The sequence below is a fragment of the Helicoverpa zea genome, chromosome 31, assembly GCF_022581195.2.
Source record: "Helicoverpa zea isolate HzStark_Cry1AcR chromosome 31, ilHelZeax1.1, whole genome shotgun sequence".
NCBI lineage: Eukaryota > Metazoa > Arthropoda > Insecta > Lepidoptera > Noctuidae > Helicoverpa > Helicoverpa zea.
The window spans coordinates 10,378,058-10,395,320 of record NC_061482.1 but is presented as its reverse complement, the minus strand read 5'-3'; the positions used below and the strand labels follow the sequence as shown (position 1 = coordinate 10,395,320).

The 17,263-nt window shown below is 37.2% G+C and overlaps 1 protein-coding gene across 3 annotated transcripts in view; it reads right to left on the bottom strand.

The window, feature by feature from the left end:
- The window catches only part of LOC124645399 (protein NDRG3), a 75,163-nt gene extending 62,734 nt beyond the window's left edge, over nucleotides 1–12,429 (bottom strand). The window contains exons 1-3 of one of the 3 annotated variants that reach the window (XM_047185203.1): nucleotides 12,357–12,429; nucleotides 11,946–12,042; nucleotides 8,903–8,977 (exon numbers count right to left, since the gene is read on the bottom strand). In XM_047185203.1, coding sequence (XP_047041159.1) covers nucleotides 8,903–8,937 — 35 coding nt within the window. In that variant the 5' untranslated portion in view covers nucleotides 8,938–8,977; nucleotides 11,946–12,042; nucleotides 12,357–12,429. Of the gene's footprint in view, nucleotides 1–8,902; nucleotides 8,978–11,566; nucleotides 11,733–11,945; nucleotides 12,127–12,356 lie in introns of those variants that run through there. The other 2 variants (XM_047185205.1, XM_047185204.1) reach the window with 2 other exon arrangements.
- Between the last annotated feature and the right edge of the window lie 4,834 nt (nucleotides 12,430–17,263).

The window sequence follows — 17,263 nt, the reverse complement described above, 5'->3', positions numbered from 1 at the left end:
ATTTTATATGACCTTTATTTCATAATGATCATCCAACATTTTCAACGATTCCAAGATATTTCCTATTAGCTGGTTACTAACACATAGCAATAAGTATCGTGATTCATGTTCCCTGCGGGTTTCTAGTATTATGAACTGATAATGACACGTTTTTGTATGCTAAGAAATTGGACAGCACTATGTAACTCGAGAATATCATAGGGAATGCACGCCACGCCAACAATGATTGTGCTTCGGGCCCGTCTCACCACAATATTGGCTATCGTATGGTATTTCCGATGTGGCGAAGATACCTGCCTGCAGGCAAATTGTCGATATTGGCGAACCTGCGGTGTAGCCAACTGCACAATACTCTGACAAGTTAATGAAAACGTATACATAATATTTAACACACTCATATCATACTAATATAGTGTGCTTCCACAAGCGAACCGAAATGACAAGTTCATTAAAATTCAAAATTTAAATAACTACTTCTAAGCTATAACTAAATTAGCAGTGCGATGTTGAAGCAGAATCACAGGTTCATTATTTCTTGGTATTTCTAACACAAGTATCGTTTATCCTTATCAAATCCTAATTATTTCTTTATAATAAGCGACTTACGCTTTCATGTTAAGCTTTCATTGTAATACGAATGAACTGACCAAAAGGTTTCAGAGTATAGAAAGTTTTTCTTTCATCATCATCATCATCATCAGCCTATGGCAGTCCACTGCTGGACATAGGCCTCTCCAAGTGCACGCCACTGAGATCGATTTTCGGCTGCTCGCATCCAGCTCCTGCCAGCCGTCTTGCGCAAGTCATCACTCCACCGTGCCTGAGGACGTCCTACACTACCAGTTTTTCTTTAGGCTGTGATAAATACTTGGACTAGGACGAAATATGATTAAGGTGGCAGTAATGACATTTTGTAACGATGGCGTGAAGTAAAAAAACGTTAGACTATACGGTTTACTCGAACCTATACGTGTCCGAGCGCAACGAAGCGAATACGTGCGCATATAGCCAGTATTTACTCTGGGGCTACGTCGATTACTTTGGCCCTCACTCGGATAACCCTTATTTCGGATTCGATTCTATAGGCTCGACAAGATTTTTCCAAATTGCAGATCGTTCGTTAGGTAATGCAATTGTAGAGAAATATAAGAGTTCATAAATCGGTCTTTATCGTTCAGTGCGATACGGGTGCGTTTGCGCAGCACTGCATGAGTTTTAAATTCGCGAATTGCGCGGCTATAGCCGAGATCTGTAAGACATCGTTCAAGAAGGATGAAATTAGCAGTGCCAAGTTGCTGCTGTTCACGACGTTTGGCAAAGTCAGCCAAATGCCGTCTCGTCGAAGGGATGGCACAGAGAAGAGTCTCCAGGACATCGTCACGCTGTTAAAGGAGACCGACCCGGACGTCAAAAGGACGAGACGTGCGACTAGGATGGATTCGTCAAGGTCGAGAGGAGGAAGAAGAAGAAACCTGCTTGTCGGAACCAGTGCGCACAGAAGGCTTGAAAAGGTCCTCAAGGAAGATTTCTGACCGAAGGGTGTTGTGTACTGCCGGTTTCCTGGCAGGCTACGTGACACCAGTCAGCGAAACACGACGCACAGTGGTCCGGATTTTCAAAAAGGTGGACATAGGGTCGAAAATGCATATTTAACTAAACTAAAAATTGTTTCGTATAGGAAATTTAACACTGATTAATACTTATTACTACAACTTTTCAAAAAAACTGCTCCTTCACGTAAAAAAAAAATATCGAAAATAAAAATGTATGGGAGAAAATCTATTTTTTTTTTCTCCGTTCAGTATCAAAGTATAGCAACCAAATCTTATATTCTAGTAAGTACCTATTGTTTTTAATACGACAAAATATAAATTGCTTGCGTATCCCTGCGGCCTTGACGCCTACGATGCTTCAAAGTTTACAATTTTAAAGTTGAATTATCTCACATTATTAACGAGTTTATTTGAGTGTTTCTATTGAAATTAATACAAAATATCATTTTTAACAAAAAAAACCCGCCGCGCGCCCCAAGGGCCCCAACCGTGTGTTAGGCTCGCCCCTACTACTTGGGACTTAAATATACTACTGGCGAAATGACAGTATATTTTTGTGCAGTATACTACTTTGCAGAACCCTTCGGGGAATATAAAGCGTGATGTTATGACAAAATAAGCATATATGTATTTTGTTATATTACAAGAAATATATTACATTTTTTATATAACAATCATCATCTTCCGAGCCTTTTCCCAACTATGTTGGGGTCGGCTTCCAGTCTAATCGGATGTAGCAGAGTACCAGTGTTTATTTTACAAGGAGCGACTGCCCTAATTGACCTCCTCAGACCTCAACCCAGTTACCCGGGCAACACAATACCCCTTGGTAAGACTGGTGTCAGACTTACTGGCTTCTGACTACCCGTAACGAAGTTCACAAAGGAGTGAAGATGTAGACTTCAGTGATTCAACGGTTTTCATGTCAAGTCTTGTCCCTCTTAAATTAGTTTCTAATAATAGCACCATATGGGAAAACCCAGCACCTTCTTCAACACATTATTCCAGGCCCATTAAGTTCGAGTTTTGTAAAGAAACAGCAGAATACACCAAGCAAGAAGAAACTGCATTGAAGGAAGAAATAATTAAAACCGGCCAAGTGCGTGTCGGACTCGCGCACGAAGGGTTCCGTACCATCCAAACTAATATTATATACATATTCTTATCGAAATCGAGCAAAAATGAGCAAAAAAATCACGTTTGTTGTACGGGAGTCCTCCAAAATATTCATTAGATTCTAGTTTTCAGTATTTTTTGTTAGGCCTCTGCCTCGAATTTTGCGGGCAGCGGGGCGGCGGCGGCGGCGGCGCGGGAGCGGCAGGATCTTACGCGTATAATCAAATGGACCGGCCCTCGAATACAGCGGCGCGGGAGCGGCGCGGCGGCGGGCAACGAGCGGTGCGCTCCAGTCAAGCGGTGACCGCCCGCGTCGGGCGTCTGCATTGTAGGCATAGTGTTATACATTTTTTTTGTGACTTATCAAAATGTCTTAGGACGTGCAAGAGTTAATTATTTCGGCCATCTTTGATAGGACACCCCTATGGAACAGCAAACACAACACTACACTGCTATAGTGCCGCGCGATCTGCCCGCTAGTTTCGAGAACAGGTATGCGTTGCCCGCCCCGCTCCCGCGCCGCCGCCGCTGCCGCCCCGCTGCCCGCAAAATTCGAGGCAGAGGCCTTATAGCGGCAACAGAAATACATCATCTGTGAAAATTTCAACTCTCTAACTATTACGGTTCATGAGATACAGCCTGGTGACAGACGGACGGACGGACAGGGGAGCGAAAACATTAGGGTCCCATTTTACCCTTTGGGTACGGAACCCTAAAAACATCGATTCTACAAAATGGGCAGGGCTAGAGATTAGTCACGAGCTTCATATGACAATGATCGACGGAAAAGTGGCCACTATTATAACGGATACTTCGTCTGCATCTGCCTGCAATATTTGCCTTGCTAAGCCGACCGAGATGAACAAGCTGTCAGAAGTATTTTCAAGACCTGTTCTAGAAGATGTTTATAAATATGGACTGTCTCTTCATGTGTGGATTCGTTGTATGGAGTGTATTCTACACATATCTTACAACATGGACTTTGAGCTGTGGACTGCACGAGTTGCTAAAAAGCAAATAAAAGCTGCGAAGAAACATTTGACACAAGAAGAATTCAAACAGCAAATGGGAATACTTGTGGATTTTGTGAAGCAAGGCTTTGGAACCTCAAACGACGGAAACACAGCCACAGAAGAAACGGAGAATATGGATCTACAGGAGTTGCAGTCTGAACATGATCCATTAATGTAAACGTGTCAGATTTAGTAATGTTGTTATTGTGTGAATTGAGTTTGTTAGTTAGTAAATATATATATATATATATTTAATTTAATCTATTTCTTGTTACATAAACAATATTATCGTGGTCTTGGTGGCCTTGTGGGTAAAGAGCCAGCCTTTCGAGTATGAGGGTGAGGGTTCGATTCCAGGTTAGGCAAGTACCAAAGCAACTTTTCTAAGTTTGTATGTACTTTCTAAGTATATCTTGGACACCAACGACTGTGTTTCGGATGGCACGTTAAACTGTAGGTCCCGGCTGTTATTGAACATCTTTGGCAGTCGTTACGGGTAGTCAGAAGCCAGTAAGTCTGACACCAGTCTTACCAAGGGGTATTGTGTTGCCCGGGTAACTGGGTTGAGGTCTGAGGAGGTCAATTAGGGCATTCGCTCCTTGTAAAACAAACACTGGTACTCTGTTTCATCCGATTAGACTGGAAGCCGACCCCAACATAGTTGGGAAAAGGCTCGGAAGATGATAATTGTTATATAAAAAATGTAATATATTTCTTGAAATATAACAAAATACATATATGCTTATTTTGTCATAACATCACGCTTTATATTCCCCGAAGGGTTCGGCAAAGTAGTTTACTGCACAAAAGTATACTGTCATTTCGCCAGTAGTATATTTAAGTCCCAAGTAGTAGGGGCGAGCCTAACACACGGTTGGGGCCCTTGGGGCAGGCGGCGGGTTTTTTTTATTAAAAATGATATTTTGTATTAATTTCAATAGAAAAACTCAGATAAACTCGTTAATAATGTGAGATAATTCAACTTTAAAATTGTAAACTTTGAAGCATCGTAGGCGTCAAGGCCGCAGGGATACGCAAGCAATTTATATTTTGTCGTATTAAGAACAATAGGTACTTACTAGAATATAAGATTTGGTTGCTATACTTTGATACTGAACGGAGAAAAAAAATAAAATAGATTTTCTCCCATACATTTTTATTTTCGATATTTTTTTTTTACATGAAGGAGCAGTTTTTTTGAAAAGTTGTAGTAATAAGTATTAATCAGTGTTAAATTTCCTATACGAAACAATTTTTAGTTTAGTTAAATATGCATTTTCGATCCTATGTCCACCTTTTTGAAAATCCGGACCACTGTGCGACGCCGACATATCGTGTGCATTGGTTTTTGGAATATTTGTTATATAATAATATACAATATAATGTAGTACGTTTAAGTTTTTTATAGATGTAAGATAATATTTTATATATTGATATGGATAATTTTAGGTATCTATTAGTTTATAAGTGATGGACAATATATGTGCATTTGTATTTCTATGGGTACTTGTTGCCTGAAATAAAGGAAGGAATAAATAAATAAAATAAATAAAGCAACTACATAAGACATTACATAAACCATAACATACGACAGATACAAAAGATTGACCAAAATTATATAATTGTATGCCTTGGAGATTCGAAATTCCAATATTTCGTCCCAAAATACCCGAGCTACTCAAACATTTATCAACAGAATAAATCCCGTAAGTGAATAATATGAAATACGTTGGCGTGATTCAAAACAAGAATTTTCCATTAAGTACAAAGAACAAGCCACGCGATTGGATGCTGGGACTGGAGCTATTGTTAGGTTCACTTAATTGCCATTAAAATAGAACTTGGAAATATTTGCTTAACTGCTGTTCGTTTGAAACTAGAACGAATCTAGTTTCGGGAGAAGCAAACGAGTTACGCTAGTTTGTTTGCGCCGGATGGCGAGGGGTTGATTTGTGGGTACGGATGTGTCACAATAGTAAGAAAAATATTATCATAGAATAATTCTTCCCAATTTCTACTCTACTAGGTTCAAGACTTTATATCCATGCTCCATGGTTTGTGTTCTGATAATTTTATATAGGGCCGATTTTTCAATCATCAGCTAACTTCTATTTGAGGAACAAATACGGCGGTTTGACCTACACATTTCCTGTATAAAAGTTGTCAAGACTTCAAGTGTAGTATGTTAAGTATTTCTTGCCCCAAAAATATATTTTACAGCATCAGAGGTCATTTCTTCGATCAAAATGCTGATTAGAATAAAAGCACCAGACGTAATCTTAAACACCTTGGCTAGGCTAGAAGGCCTAGCCAAGGAGCCTCTCCTTTGTGATTGTTTATTTTTTACACTTGGAATCAATCTACTGGATATTACTAATTATAAATAATATTATAAATGTAGAAGTTTGTGAGAATGTAGATATGTTTGAACCGATTTGGTTGAAATTTGTTTATTTTTTTTTTAGATAGGTGATACCTTGGATTAACACAGGCTTTTTATCAACACACCACGCGGCCGAAGCCGCGAGCAGAAGCTAGTATACACATATATCCCAAATAAACGCGGACATAGACGCAAGAGGAAGACTAGCTTCCAAGCCTAGCCTTCATAAGAGTTATCTGGTGATTAAAAAATAAAAAACGTCAATAAAACATTTTAAGTATAGTGTCATAACGAAAGCTCTTTTCTGTTTAATCGAACCAACGGTTACTAAACCTACTTCTTCATTTAAATTCGATACTAAAGTTTACTTACAACAAAAACTTTGATAGAAATTCAACATGTACAGCATTGAAAGAATATTTAATTATGTTTGAAATTTTGTTATTTAATATTAACAGAAAGGTCTTTGTTCCAAGAATTCCATTGTTATAAAATCGCATTAGTAAGAGAATTAACTTATGTATTTCTACGTAACTTTCAAATAATTCATACTGCTGGGAATTCTTCGTAAGAGATTACTGAATAGGTAACTCTTGAATAAAATTATGATACCAAAACACGGCTGCAGTTCAATAGCGATTGAGGGTGTACGTTACTATTATTCACAGCCATATTGCATGTTGGTATCGTAGTTAGCGAACACTAATAAGATTAGCGACTTACTGCTGAACAAGCCGCGCCGAAGTTCATTACGGCCACTCGATTGTGTCATTTTCAAAAGCGGTTAGCTCTTCGTCGTCGTGGCCTAGTGGGTCCATGAACCATGGTTCTTGTTCTGGTTGCAACCTCTCAAGTATGAGTGGGAATTCGATTCCAGATCAGGCAAGTACAGTAGACTGCACATCAGTGGTAACAGTCATGCACCTTAACTCAATAGTAATAAGTACGATTTTCCTATAAAACTGTTACCACTGACCTGAAGTTGACTGTACCAATGCAATTTTTCTAAGCTTGTATGTACTGTCTAAATATACCTTAGAGAGACCAATGACCGTGTTTTGGAGGGCACTATAAACTGTAAGTCCCGGCTGTCTTTCAACATTTTTGGTCGTTGTTCAGGTGATCATGGTTAGGTTGCATAACGCAATTTGATTTGTTATGATATAAGAAGTAAACACTGTTTTAAATTGTACTGAAAGAGCTTCAGCACTAAAATCGAAATACTGAAAGCTTGTAGGAGTTAGTCTTAACGATAAGTACGAAACATGATGTTGGGCTTTTTTGCTGAAGAGGAATTACATTAACTTAATATGAAGCCTTAATAGTGAGAACCTTAACGGAATAATACAGTCACAGTACTTCGTGGAAGCAGTTGCATCTTATAACTCGTCTTATAACTGATATACCTATGTATCATACGTACAATTGAATTAACACCTGGGGATATTTCGAATGCGCCTGCCACTGCCTGCCAGAAATATTGTAAACCTTTCAATAATATTTCATTCATATTTATCAATGTTCTCATATGACGCTAAACGATGCATTTACAAAGAATAAAGCTGAATTAAAAAAAAATACAAAATATTTAAATAAAACTAACTAACTATATTATTTAGTCTCGACGTTTCGGATCCTTTTTTGCTTTAGTCTGCCCGTGGCCATGGATGATCTATTATAGGATCTGGAAATTCGGGACTAAATAACATTAATATAACCGCGATAAAATCCGTAAAAAAGTAGATTTCTTTAAATGTATAATATTTGCGTAAGTTTGTGTCAGAAATCGATAACTACAAAATATTTATGTTATGGACCAAGTGATAAATTGGGCAGTATACATAATGCCCGGTCATTATGAATAATGCCCAATATGAGAGTGCAATTTGATAATAATTATTCAAACAATCAAATTGACCGGGCACTATACATATTGCCCGTGACCTTTTGGGCAAAGTAATACAAACATATTTAATTTCATTTTTTTATTGTTATAGACATTTCACTTAAAATAAACTAAATATAACACATCCCATATCAATTGACAGAGTATAGAAGTAGGCATGCAACATGCAGCAAGCATGGCTTCTGTCACGGCTCCGGCGCTGCGGGGCTCCGGCGGTCCCATGCGAGCTTATCGTCGCAGATGGTTTTCACGCTCACCACCGCAGCTTCGGCTTGCTGGCCGGCTCCCGGCCAGCCTCAGCCGCGGCGGCGAGCGCTTCAACTACCTGCGCCTCAGCTCGCAGGCCGCCTCGCCCCTCCGTGCCTACGCGGTTTTGAATTGCACTCTAGGGGTAGGGCAGACAAGACTACGTGGAGTCGGTTTTGCAGCGATTCGTTTTCGTCACTAAGTTCAGTTTTTAATACAATGTTTTGAATCCAAATTAAATTCTACCATAAAAAAACGAGCCAAGAAAAATGCGATCAAGAAAAACGAGGCCGAGTTAGTAAATTAGATGACAATTGTCCAATTAATAGTTTTGTGCCTAGACTTATAATTTCCCATTAAAATAGAACATATAATTTAAAACAATAATCATAAAATATGTAGCAAGTAACAGGATTTATTTATTAGAACAACTGCCACCCTCGCACCGCATAAAATATAGCTTTATTATCAAATTGCCCAACTGTCATGTAGCAATATAATAATGCCCGTGCAATGTGATAAATAATGAAGTTAAGATAGTTATTAATCACTTGGCCCGATAAAGCTAGACATTATTCATAATGCTCGGGCATTATAAATAATGCCCGAATTAATCACATGGTCCATAACATTTATACGTAATGGAATAATTGCGATCTCGGCATAATGAGTGAGTTGCACTTACCCAAGGAGGGCAGTCTCTTCAGCACTGATGGGCATTTTGGGCTGGAACTTTTCTGTTTCTTCTAAGGAAAGGTCTCTGAAATAGTGCAGGTATGTATGTAGCATACTGTATATGGAACATGAAGTGTTTATGTATAGTGCAGGCACATATCTAGCTGGGTCCAGCTATTAAAATATATTCGCTTATTTGTAAAATAAGTACCTTCCTTATTCTTAAAATTCATCTAACCAAAATACTTCAATATAAAGAATCGTGATTAAAATTCATAAAGCAGTTAAAATTTTAAGAAAAATTGTTAAAATTTTAATCGTTGACTTACATCGTACGTACTTTTCGTGTTTCTACAGATACGTATTACCTAGTTTGCAGACAAAGTGGACAGACGGTTTACAGCGTTTAGCGTCGCTTTTGATATGTAGGTATGTGTTGCTCTGCTTAGCATGTTATTTAAACTCCCATATGGCAATTCGATAGCATAAAGTTTAGTCCAATCTTTCATAATGAATTTAAGTTTAAATGACAAGTCAACACGATTTGCTTCATGTTTAATTATATTATTAATGTTAGCAGAATCGTTAAAACTGGCACTGATTAACCAATTATTTCGCTAACGCGTCTGTTTAAATGACGAATAAAAATTTTTAGTTCAGATTCAGATCTTAGCATTTCAATACAGTAAAAATCAGCGGTGACAAGTGTAACAGGAAGGTCCCAGATAATGACCGACTGAGTCCACGGCCGACCCACTCGCACGCTACAACCAAGGCCGTCAGACACGATGACGAAAAACAGTTACTCCAAGCAGTTTCCTTTATGACTTCTAAAGAATCAATTTTCACTTCAGGGCCTTTCTTTTAATTTTTAAAATATTAAATTTTATTGCGCAATATGTACCTTCATACCATAAAATTAAGACAGATGTCCTCAAATTTTGTGAAGATCTGATAAAACCGGCTACGGAACTGGTCAATTGGCAGACAATTACCGCCGGCCTGCAATACCCGCAACTGCGGGTCATGTAGGTACAAGGACTATGTACCTGATAAAAATACGTGTAAAACTAGGCCAGAAGGTATTATAATAAGAAAGTTCCCAGATCTACAAATTGAGAGGGCAGTTCGCTTTTAAATAATGAGTGGGAAATGTGTTTTTTTTTATCATAATGGTGACGGATGATTTAGTTTTACTATAATAGATACATAATTAATTACGTAATAAATCCGCGTTTCTAGGTATGTGCCTGACTTATCATGGTTATGATTTATATTATTAAAATATATATTATGTATGTCTCAGTCATCTGGTCGAAGCAGCTGTTTGATTGAAGGCCTTGCGCCCTCATAGACTGACACATCTATGTAGTTGAATGCATAAATTTAAAAAAGGTTCGCGCCCTGCGCTTGTTGAACTTGGCTGAACGTCATTTTGTCAAGTCGTTGAATGGGATATAAGTATTCGACATCATAATGTTTGGATGCCAGTTTAGATTAAAATTTTTCTATTATTTATTACGAACTAGAGCCGTTTTCCCGCGGTTTAACTACTGCCCGGACTGGGGTAAAATATAGCCTATTTTACTTGGGAAGAGTGCAGGTTTCCAACAGTGAAAGAATTTTTCAAATCACCTAAGTAGTTTCGGAGCCTTTGGGGTACAAACAAACAAACAAAAATGCTTCCTTTTTTTGTTTGACGTTACATTGACGTTCTTATTAATAAAGAGGTATACTCTTTATCAAGAGGAAGAGGAATATAGTAATATAGTAAATTTAAAAAAAAAATCAAAACACTATCAACACACAATTTGTTTTAGTGACTTGTAGTGCCACAGTGGGAAAAAAAAACTAAATTTGATTTTATGTCCACTCTGTTCAAAGGGGTATGTTATAATCCACTAACTAGCAGGATGTTGAGTAATGCTTGTTCGAGAAATGTTCAGCCTAGTGATTCTATAAATATTGTCATTCAATTAATGCATAAGTTTTCAATCAAATAACAGCTTCAACCAGATGACTGCGACAAATATAAACAAATTCTTATGTAAGCTATTGGCTACTGCTAAATATAAACTAATTAAGAAACCTATAATAAAGTACAGATTCTATTATAAGCAGAGGTCGGAATTAGGTAGAGTTATTCATGTACTTACACTGAATTCATACAGCGAAAGAATAAAGTGGATATGCCTCAAATCCTGAGATTAATTTTAAGGAGCAGAATAAATCCTGTGATTTTTTAAATAAATGAATGCAAAAGTATTTGCTCATACTTATAAAAAAGGAGTAATATGCATATAAGAATTTGCTGAAGACTATCAATAATTAAAATTTGTTTTGTCAATTAATGTAAACTAATAAAAAATTGATATTCATTATCTTTGTTTTATTTGTCTATCTCAGACGATCTTTGATGCAAGTACATTTAATAACTCTGCCTAATTCTGACCTCTGATTGTAACTTCAACAGGTATTTATTACACGATGTGAATCTAATTACCTACATGATGGGTAGGACACAATAAATTATGTCAGTTAGGAGTTGTCTAAACAAAAATGCCAAACTAAGGCTAAGGCACATGCACAGCACATGCTGACTAACATGCAATACCAATACAATGAGACCAAGTGAGAAGCGTCTTGAGGCACACGCTAAGAGTTGAGTACTCACTCCATTAACACCACAGTTTTATCAAAAATACAGCATTCATCAAAATAAAGCACTAGTTTCTTCTTAGCTGTCCCTCCCAGTCTTTTAACTGTTTTCTGTTTTTTTTTGGGGGCCAGTCTAATGTAAGAACCACCATTCAGCAAGCCTCGGAGATGATGCATGTCAACTTAACATCAAGAAAAAAATAATTATGTAAGTTTAAAAAAGCATTTAATGATTAACATTCCAGAAAAAGAAACACATTTTAGTAATTTCAAAACTAAATAAATAGTTCGCTGTGAAGTTTATTGCCAGTTACGTGAACAGCTGAGTTGCAAAAAGTAGGTTGTGCGCGGACGAAAAACTATTACAATAAGTATACACTCCTGAAATAACTTACCTTTTCAAAATAGAGCTTCGTTTTACTGATGATTTTTGGGTTCCCGATTAGAGGCCGTCAAACAGCTAAGCCGCGCACTCGGTCACACTGAGCACCGCTGTAGCAAAATGCCGACAACTGAATAGATAGTTAGCAGGTCGGGCTGGAACCTCCTACTCCTCACACGAGTAGCTACGCAAAACTACCAGACGTAGCTCACTTCGTGCCGAAGTGGAGGCGCATGCGTGTGGTAAGTACGTCAATTATTCAATTTACAGCCCGGGAAATTACAATAGTTCTAACAGATTACAAGGAAATTTTATCTTTTTTCGCCGAAATAGTTGAAGAGATATTTAAAAAATATGGATTCTTATCAAAAAGGATGTTAAGTGGCTGGCCAATATGTAGGTACCTATATAATCTTTAAATTACCTTCCTAAAATATCCAACAATTAAACAAATTGTTAAACTGATTCTATTTTTAAATTTTAAATTGGTATCAAGAACAAAACAAAATACAAATCAAACGATCCAAAAATAATACTTCAACTTTTTTAATTGTTAATATTTTCTACACAGCTTCTTTGGCTCCCGGTCTTTTAAGTTGAAAGAAAACAAAAATACTCGAAAATTCTTCATGAGAATGAAAAATGTACGCAACGGAATTATAATTTGTTTAAAAATAAAACTGATTTTGTTTGAGTTAATTAAATTACCGATTTGTTATACCCAGGGGGGAGACACTCCGTACATTTTGACAGCTAAGTGAATGAAGAGTCGCCACCTTTTATTTGGCCCGGAAACTATTTACTATCTAAAAGATACTTTAAATTACCAACAGATGGCACTACACTATAATCGTTTTTGTTTGTCAATATAAAATTATTTATGCAATATTAATTAGAGAAAAGTATGAGGAAAATATTAGACACTTAAAAAAAAGATAAAATAGGCGAATAAATTAAATACGGTTTGAAAAAGCACAAATATCAATTTAAACTAAAAAGGCCTGGTGTCAGTATTCCAAGTAACTTAACAAAACCGATCATCGATCATAACAAAATATCAATATGGCGGTTTTTGCATTCTGCGGACACGCGTATAAAAAGTAATAATACATAATAATTATTTGTTTTCCTTCGACCTTTTACTATATTAACGATGACATTTTCTATTAGGGTAAGTAGCATAATGTAACTATAACGATAACCAATGTTATAGTTACATGGTGCTATTTACCCTAATAGAAAATGTTATGAATATGATGCATATATATTTTTATAGCTATAGCTATGTAGGTAGTTCGGGGCCAATTTAGAGAGAGATGGCGCATTGACAAATAGGTTTGCATGATTATCACGCAAGAGGGCTCTCTTTTCCCTATATATTACTTTACTCTTTGGTTATACCGATATATCAAATCGTAGCGCACCCTATCGAATTCTATCTAAAAAATAAATACCCTGTGAGTATCCCAAAAACTATGGTTCTAAAACGAGTACCGTATACCTAACAGTCGCCATCTGTATTCAGATTTGGAAACAGTAATGTAAATTACTTTGAAACGTGATAGATGGCTCTGTGACGTCTAAAAATTAAATGAATACTTAATAAGAATTTATCCATATATATGTACTTAGAATAATTTTGCTCAATTAAGGGCCGATTTTTAATCGACTGATTTGTGAGGTAGGTAACTAAGTTACCGTAACTTGTATATTTTTTGCAACTCCACACACACAAAATCCTATCAAGGGTGGTATAAGAAAGATTATTTCTGAATAATATCATCAGCCATCTTACAAGACAGAAACTCGCCAACAATAGCAACTTAATTCTATTTACGACCTATCATCTCTACGAATTATTGTTTTAAACAGTCCTCTAGATGGCGTTGTACAATCACTAACGTTTTCTACATCGCGGTATGGTTTCGTTACCACAGTTGACTTAGTCTAAGCTCTGAATGTCGAATGCCTATGGTTTGCAACGAACACCGAACATACACTAATTTTTGAAAAGGTCTTGTTTTAAAGGCCTTATAAAACTATAAATGCTGTGAAGAAGTATCCCTTGCTTAATGCAGTTTAGAATGAATAAAATTTTACATGTTGAGAAGGAACATGTTGAGAATTCTGCAAATAAACGATTTCTATTTCTATTTCTAAGGATTTCAATTATTTATTTATTGCTTATTAGAAGATACATTTTATGTTTTTTTATTATTTTATGTTTTTACACACAAACACAAACACACAAACACACAAACTCACAAATACACAAACGCACATCTCTCACCCTAAACGCATATACCTGCTCCGTTCCGTCGTGGGTAAAAAGGCCAAACTTAACATCAACAACAAATCGAAAATGAACCACTAGATTTTGTGGATCAGTATGTATGTTTGTTACAGCCAAAGGAATAGATCTGGATATTATATGTATTCTCTAGCTATTATTTATAATATCTACTCAATGTGGATGAAGTGATAATTGGCACAAAATTAATCACATTAACTAGCAATTTTATATAATATCTCCACAGACTTAGATAATGTAATAAAACAAGTGGGTAAAGATTATTATTTCATGTTAACTAGCTAAAGTGCCTGGTAGCTGACCTGAATATAATTCGAAAAAGGCTAGTTAGCACAGTGCACCCCACAATAGTAGCGAAAAGTCGAAAAGTCTGAAGTGTGGCTCGGGCCACTGTACGGACGGCCCGGAGTGTGCCCTGCCCGGGAAGGGCACCGCCCGTGTCCTCGTCGAGGCAGTCGGCAGCGGCGACCTCTCGCGTCCGGCCCTGGTTCAAAACAAAGTCCGGGGCGAGAGGTACTGGGATGCCATCGTCTCCTTCTGTGTGGTCGAGAGACGACTCCCAGCCACCGTAGACGTGGGCCTGTGCGATGAGTTCGGGTGCCTTATCAGCCTTCCGTCTCATGGGAGACACGGACCCGTCTCGGCGGCGCGCGTTTTTCAACGCGTGGGTTTAAGCCACTAACAGTCTGACCTCACGCTGCACGCTCACGCTCACGCTCTCTGAGTTCCTCACGCTGCTCTCCCACAGTGGGAGGAATCATTTGATGATTTATCATAAAAAGAGTCGATAATAACTTGAGCCGTTTCTAAGAATTAGTCAGTAGTCAGACGATTATACCATATTTATTATTTTGGCTAACTTTGACCAGCTATTATGAATTAGATCCAGATAAAGTGATTAATCTATCACACTGTCTAGTCAATTTGGTTATTATATACAATGACCAGTCATTACGTATAATATATATTTAATCACTTTGGCTGTAACAGTTATACCATATTTATTACTTTGGCTAACTTTGACCAGCTATGATGAATAATATCCCGATATAGTGATTAATTTATCACATTGTCTAGTCAATTTGGGTATTATATATAATGTCCAGTCATTATGTATAATATCTATTTAATCACCATGGCTGTAACATTCATGTTTGTCCGCGATTATCTCACATTTTTGTAAAAAAAACTTTACAATATCTTTTGAGATCGGTAGGGACTTAAAAAAGTCATGGTGGCCTATTACAGTGGGTAAAGAACCAACCTCTCGAGTATGAGGGTGTGGGTTCGATTCCAGGTCAAGCAAGTACCAATGCAACTTTTCTAAGTTTGTATGTACTTTCTAAGTATATGTTGGACACCAATGACACCAATGGCTGATAAAAAGGTGAAGGAAAATATCTCGAGGAAGCCTGGACCATAAAGTCTGAAATCACCAACCCGCATTGAGCAAGCGTGGTGGAGGCCTGTGCCCAGCAGTGGGACGATAAAAAGGCTGTAACAGTAACAGTAACAGGGACTTATCGCTGTTAAAATTTTAAGCTTTTGGGAATTCATAAAAAAAAACGATGTCTATTTTAATTGGGAAAAAGTCGTGGTGGCCTAGTGGGTAAAGGACCAACCTCTCAAGTATGAGAGTGCGTGTTCGATCCCAGATCAGGCAAGTACCCATGCAACTTTAAGTTTATAAATCACATTATCTGTCACAACTCTCCTACTTACCTACCCACTGCTGGTAGCCCAGTTGCCATCAATGGCTGATGATCATTTTCTAGAGTTTTGTATGATTCATGTTATAAGTAGTACTAACTATCCATAGACAGGTACAACGGTGCCACAATATTCGCTGCAGGAACACGATGGCGGGTCGACCCAGCGGCCGCTCCTGTACACCGCTCTCACGACACAACTCGCGTCATGTTCCAATTTCACATCACTTATCACTGGCAAGTTCTCATCCACTACGAAGGCGATGTTATCCATTATTGTGTTAATACCAAGAAGGTTTATAGGTTCACAAGTTTGTAAAACCGCGTTTTAACCAGCCAGTTGGTATTTTAAATAATACTTTAAAAAAAAAGTCGATGTCAGCAATCGCGCAGGGACACGACTGTGCATTGGGTATTGATGAACTCGCATTTTATAGGCTTGCATTGTTAATCCAGCATTTGGCAGTCATGTGGAAAATACGCACTGCTCTTGATAATGCCTATTATACGCTATAACAATTATATCAATGTCAAGCTAATTTGTGCAATCGGGTTGTACATGTTTTTTATTTAGTTGGCAAATACCAAGTTATTTACCTACTTAAAAAAATCTACAGAAAGCTTTCAGACTATTAACACAATTAAATAATAAAGTATGTAGTACTAATTGCTAATTACAAGCTTCCACATTTATGGGTAACTGCTTAAGCAGGCTCTTTTCATTAACGCTGACTACTTTTTCCACCAACATTCGTTTACTAATGTGCGTCTGATAGAAAGCTACACACGAGCAACAGAGAATCAGGTGGTTCCTACATTTTAAGTTTATATTTATTTACACTTCTTACACAATGTACAACGGCGGACTTAACGCCTTAGGCGTTCTCTGTTAAGGGTTATCTCAGGGTGGTGGAATAATAGCAGTAGCAATATTATTTGAAAATATTTAGGTGAAGTTTATAGGTATGTGTTATTGGTTTCAAAATAAGTAGTTCTTATCGTCATCATTTTTTCTTTTAATTTATTTCCCAAAAAGCTTTTATTGTTACTATGTTTTGTGTGTTTTAATTCAATAATTGAGGTTTTTTACTCATACGAATACCTACATATCATCCCAAATTGATTACTATAGCATTGTCATGATTCAAGTATTACACAACGATTGAAATTCATGTAAACATCATCTTATCTCGCTGATACTCTATCGTATTTATCGAGGTTATTATTCGTACGAGAATGACATAATTTATAATCTTCAGCTACACTGAGATATATCTAATCCAACTACACGGATACTAAACAGATCCAAAT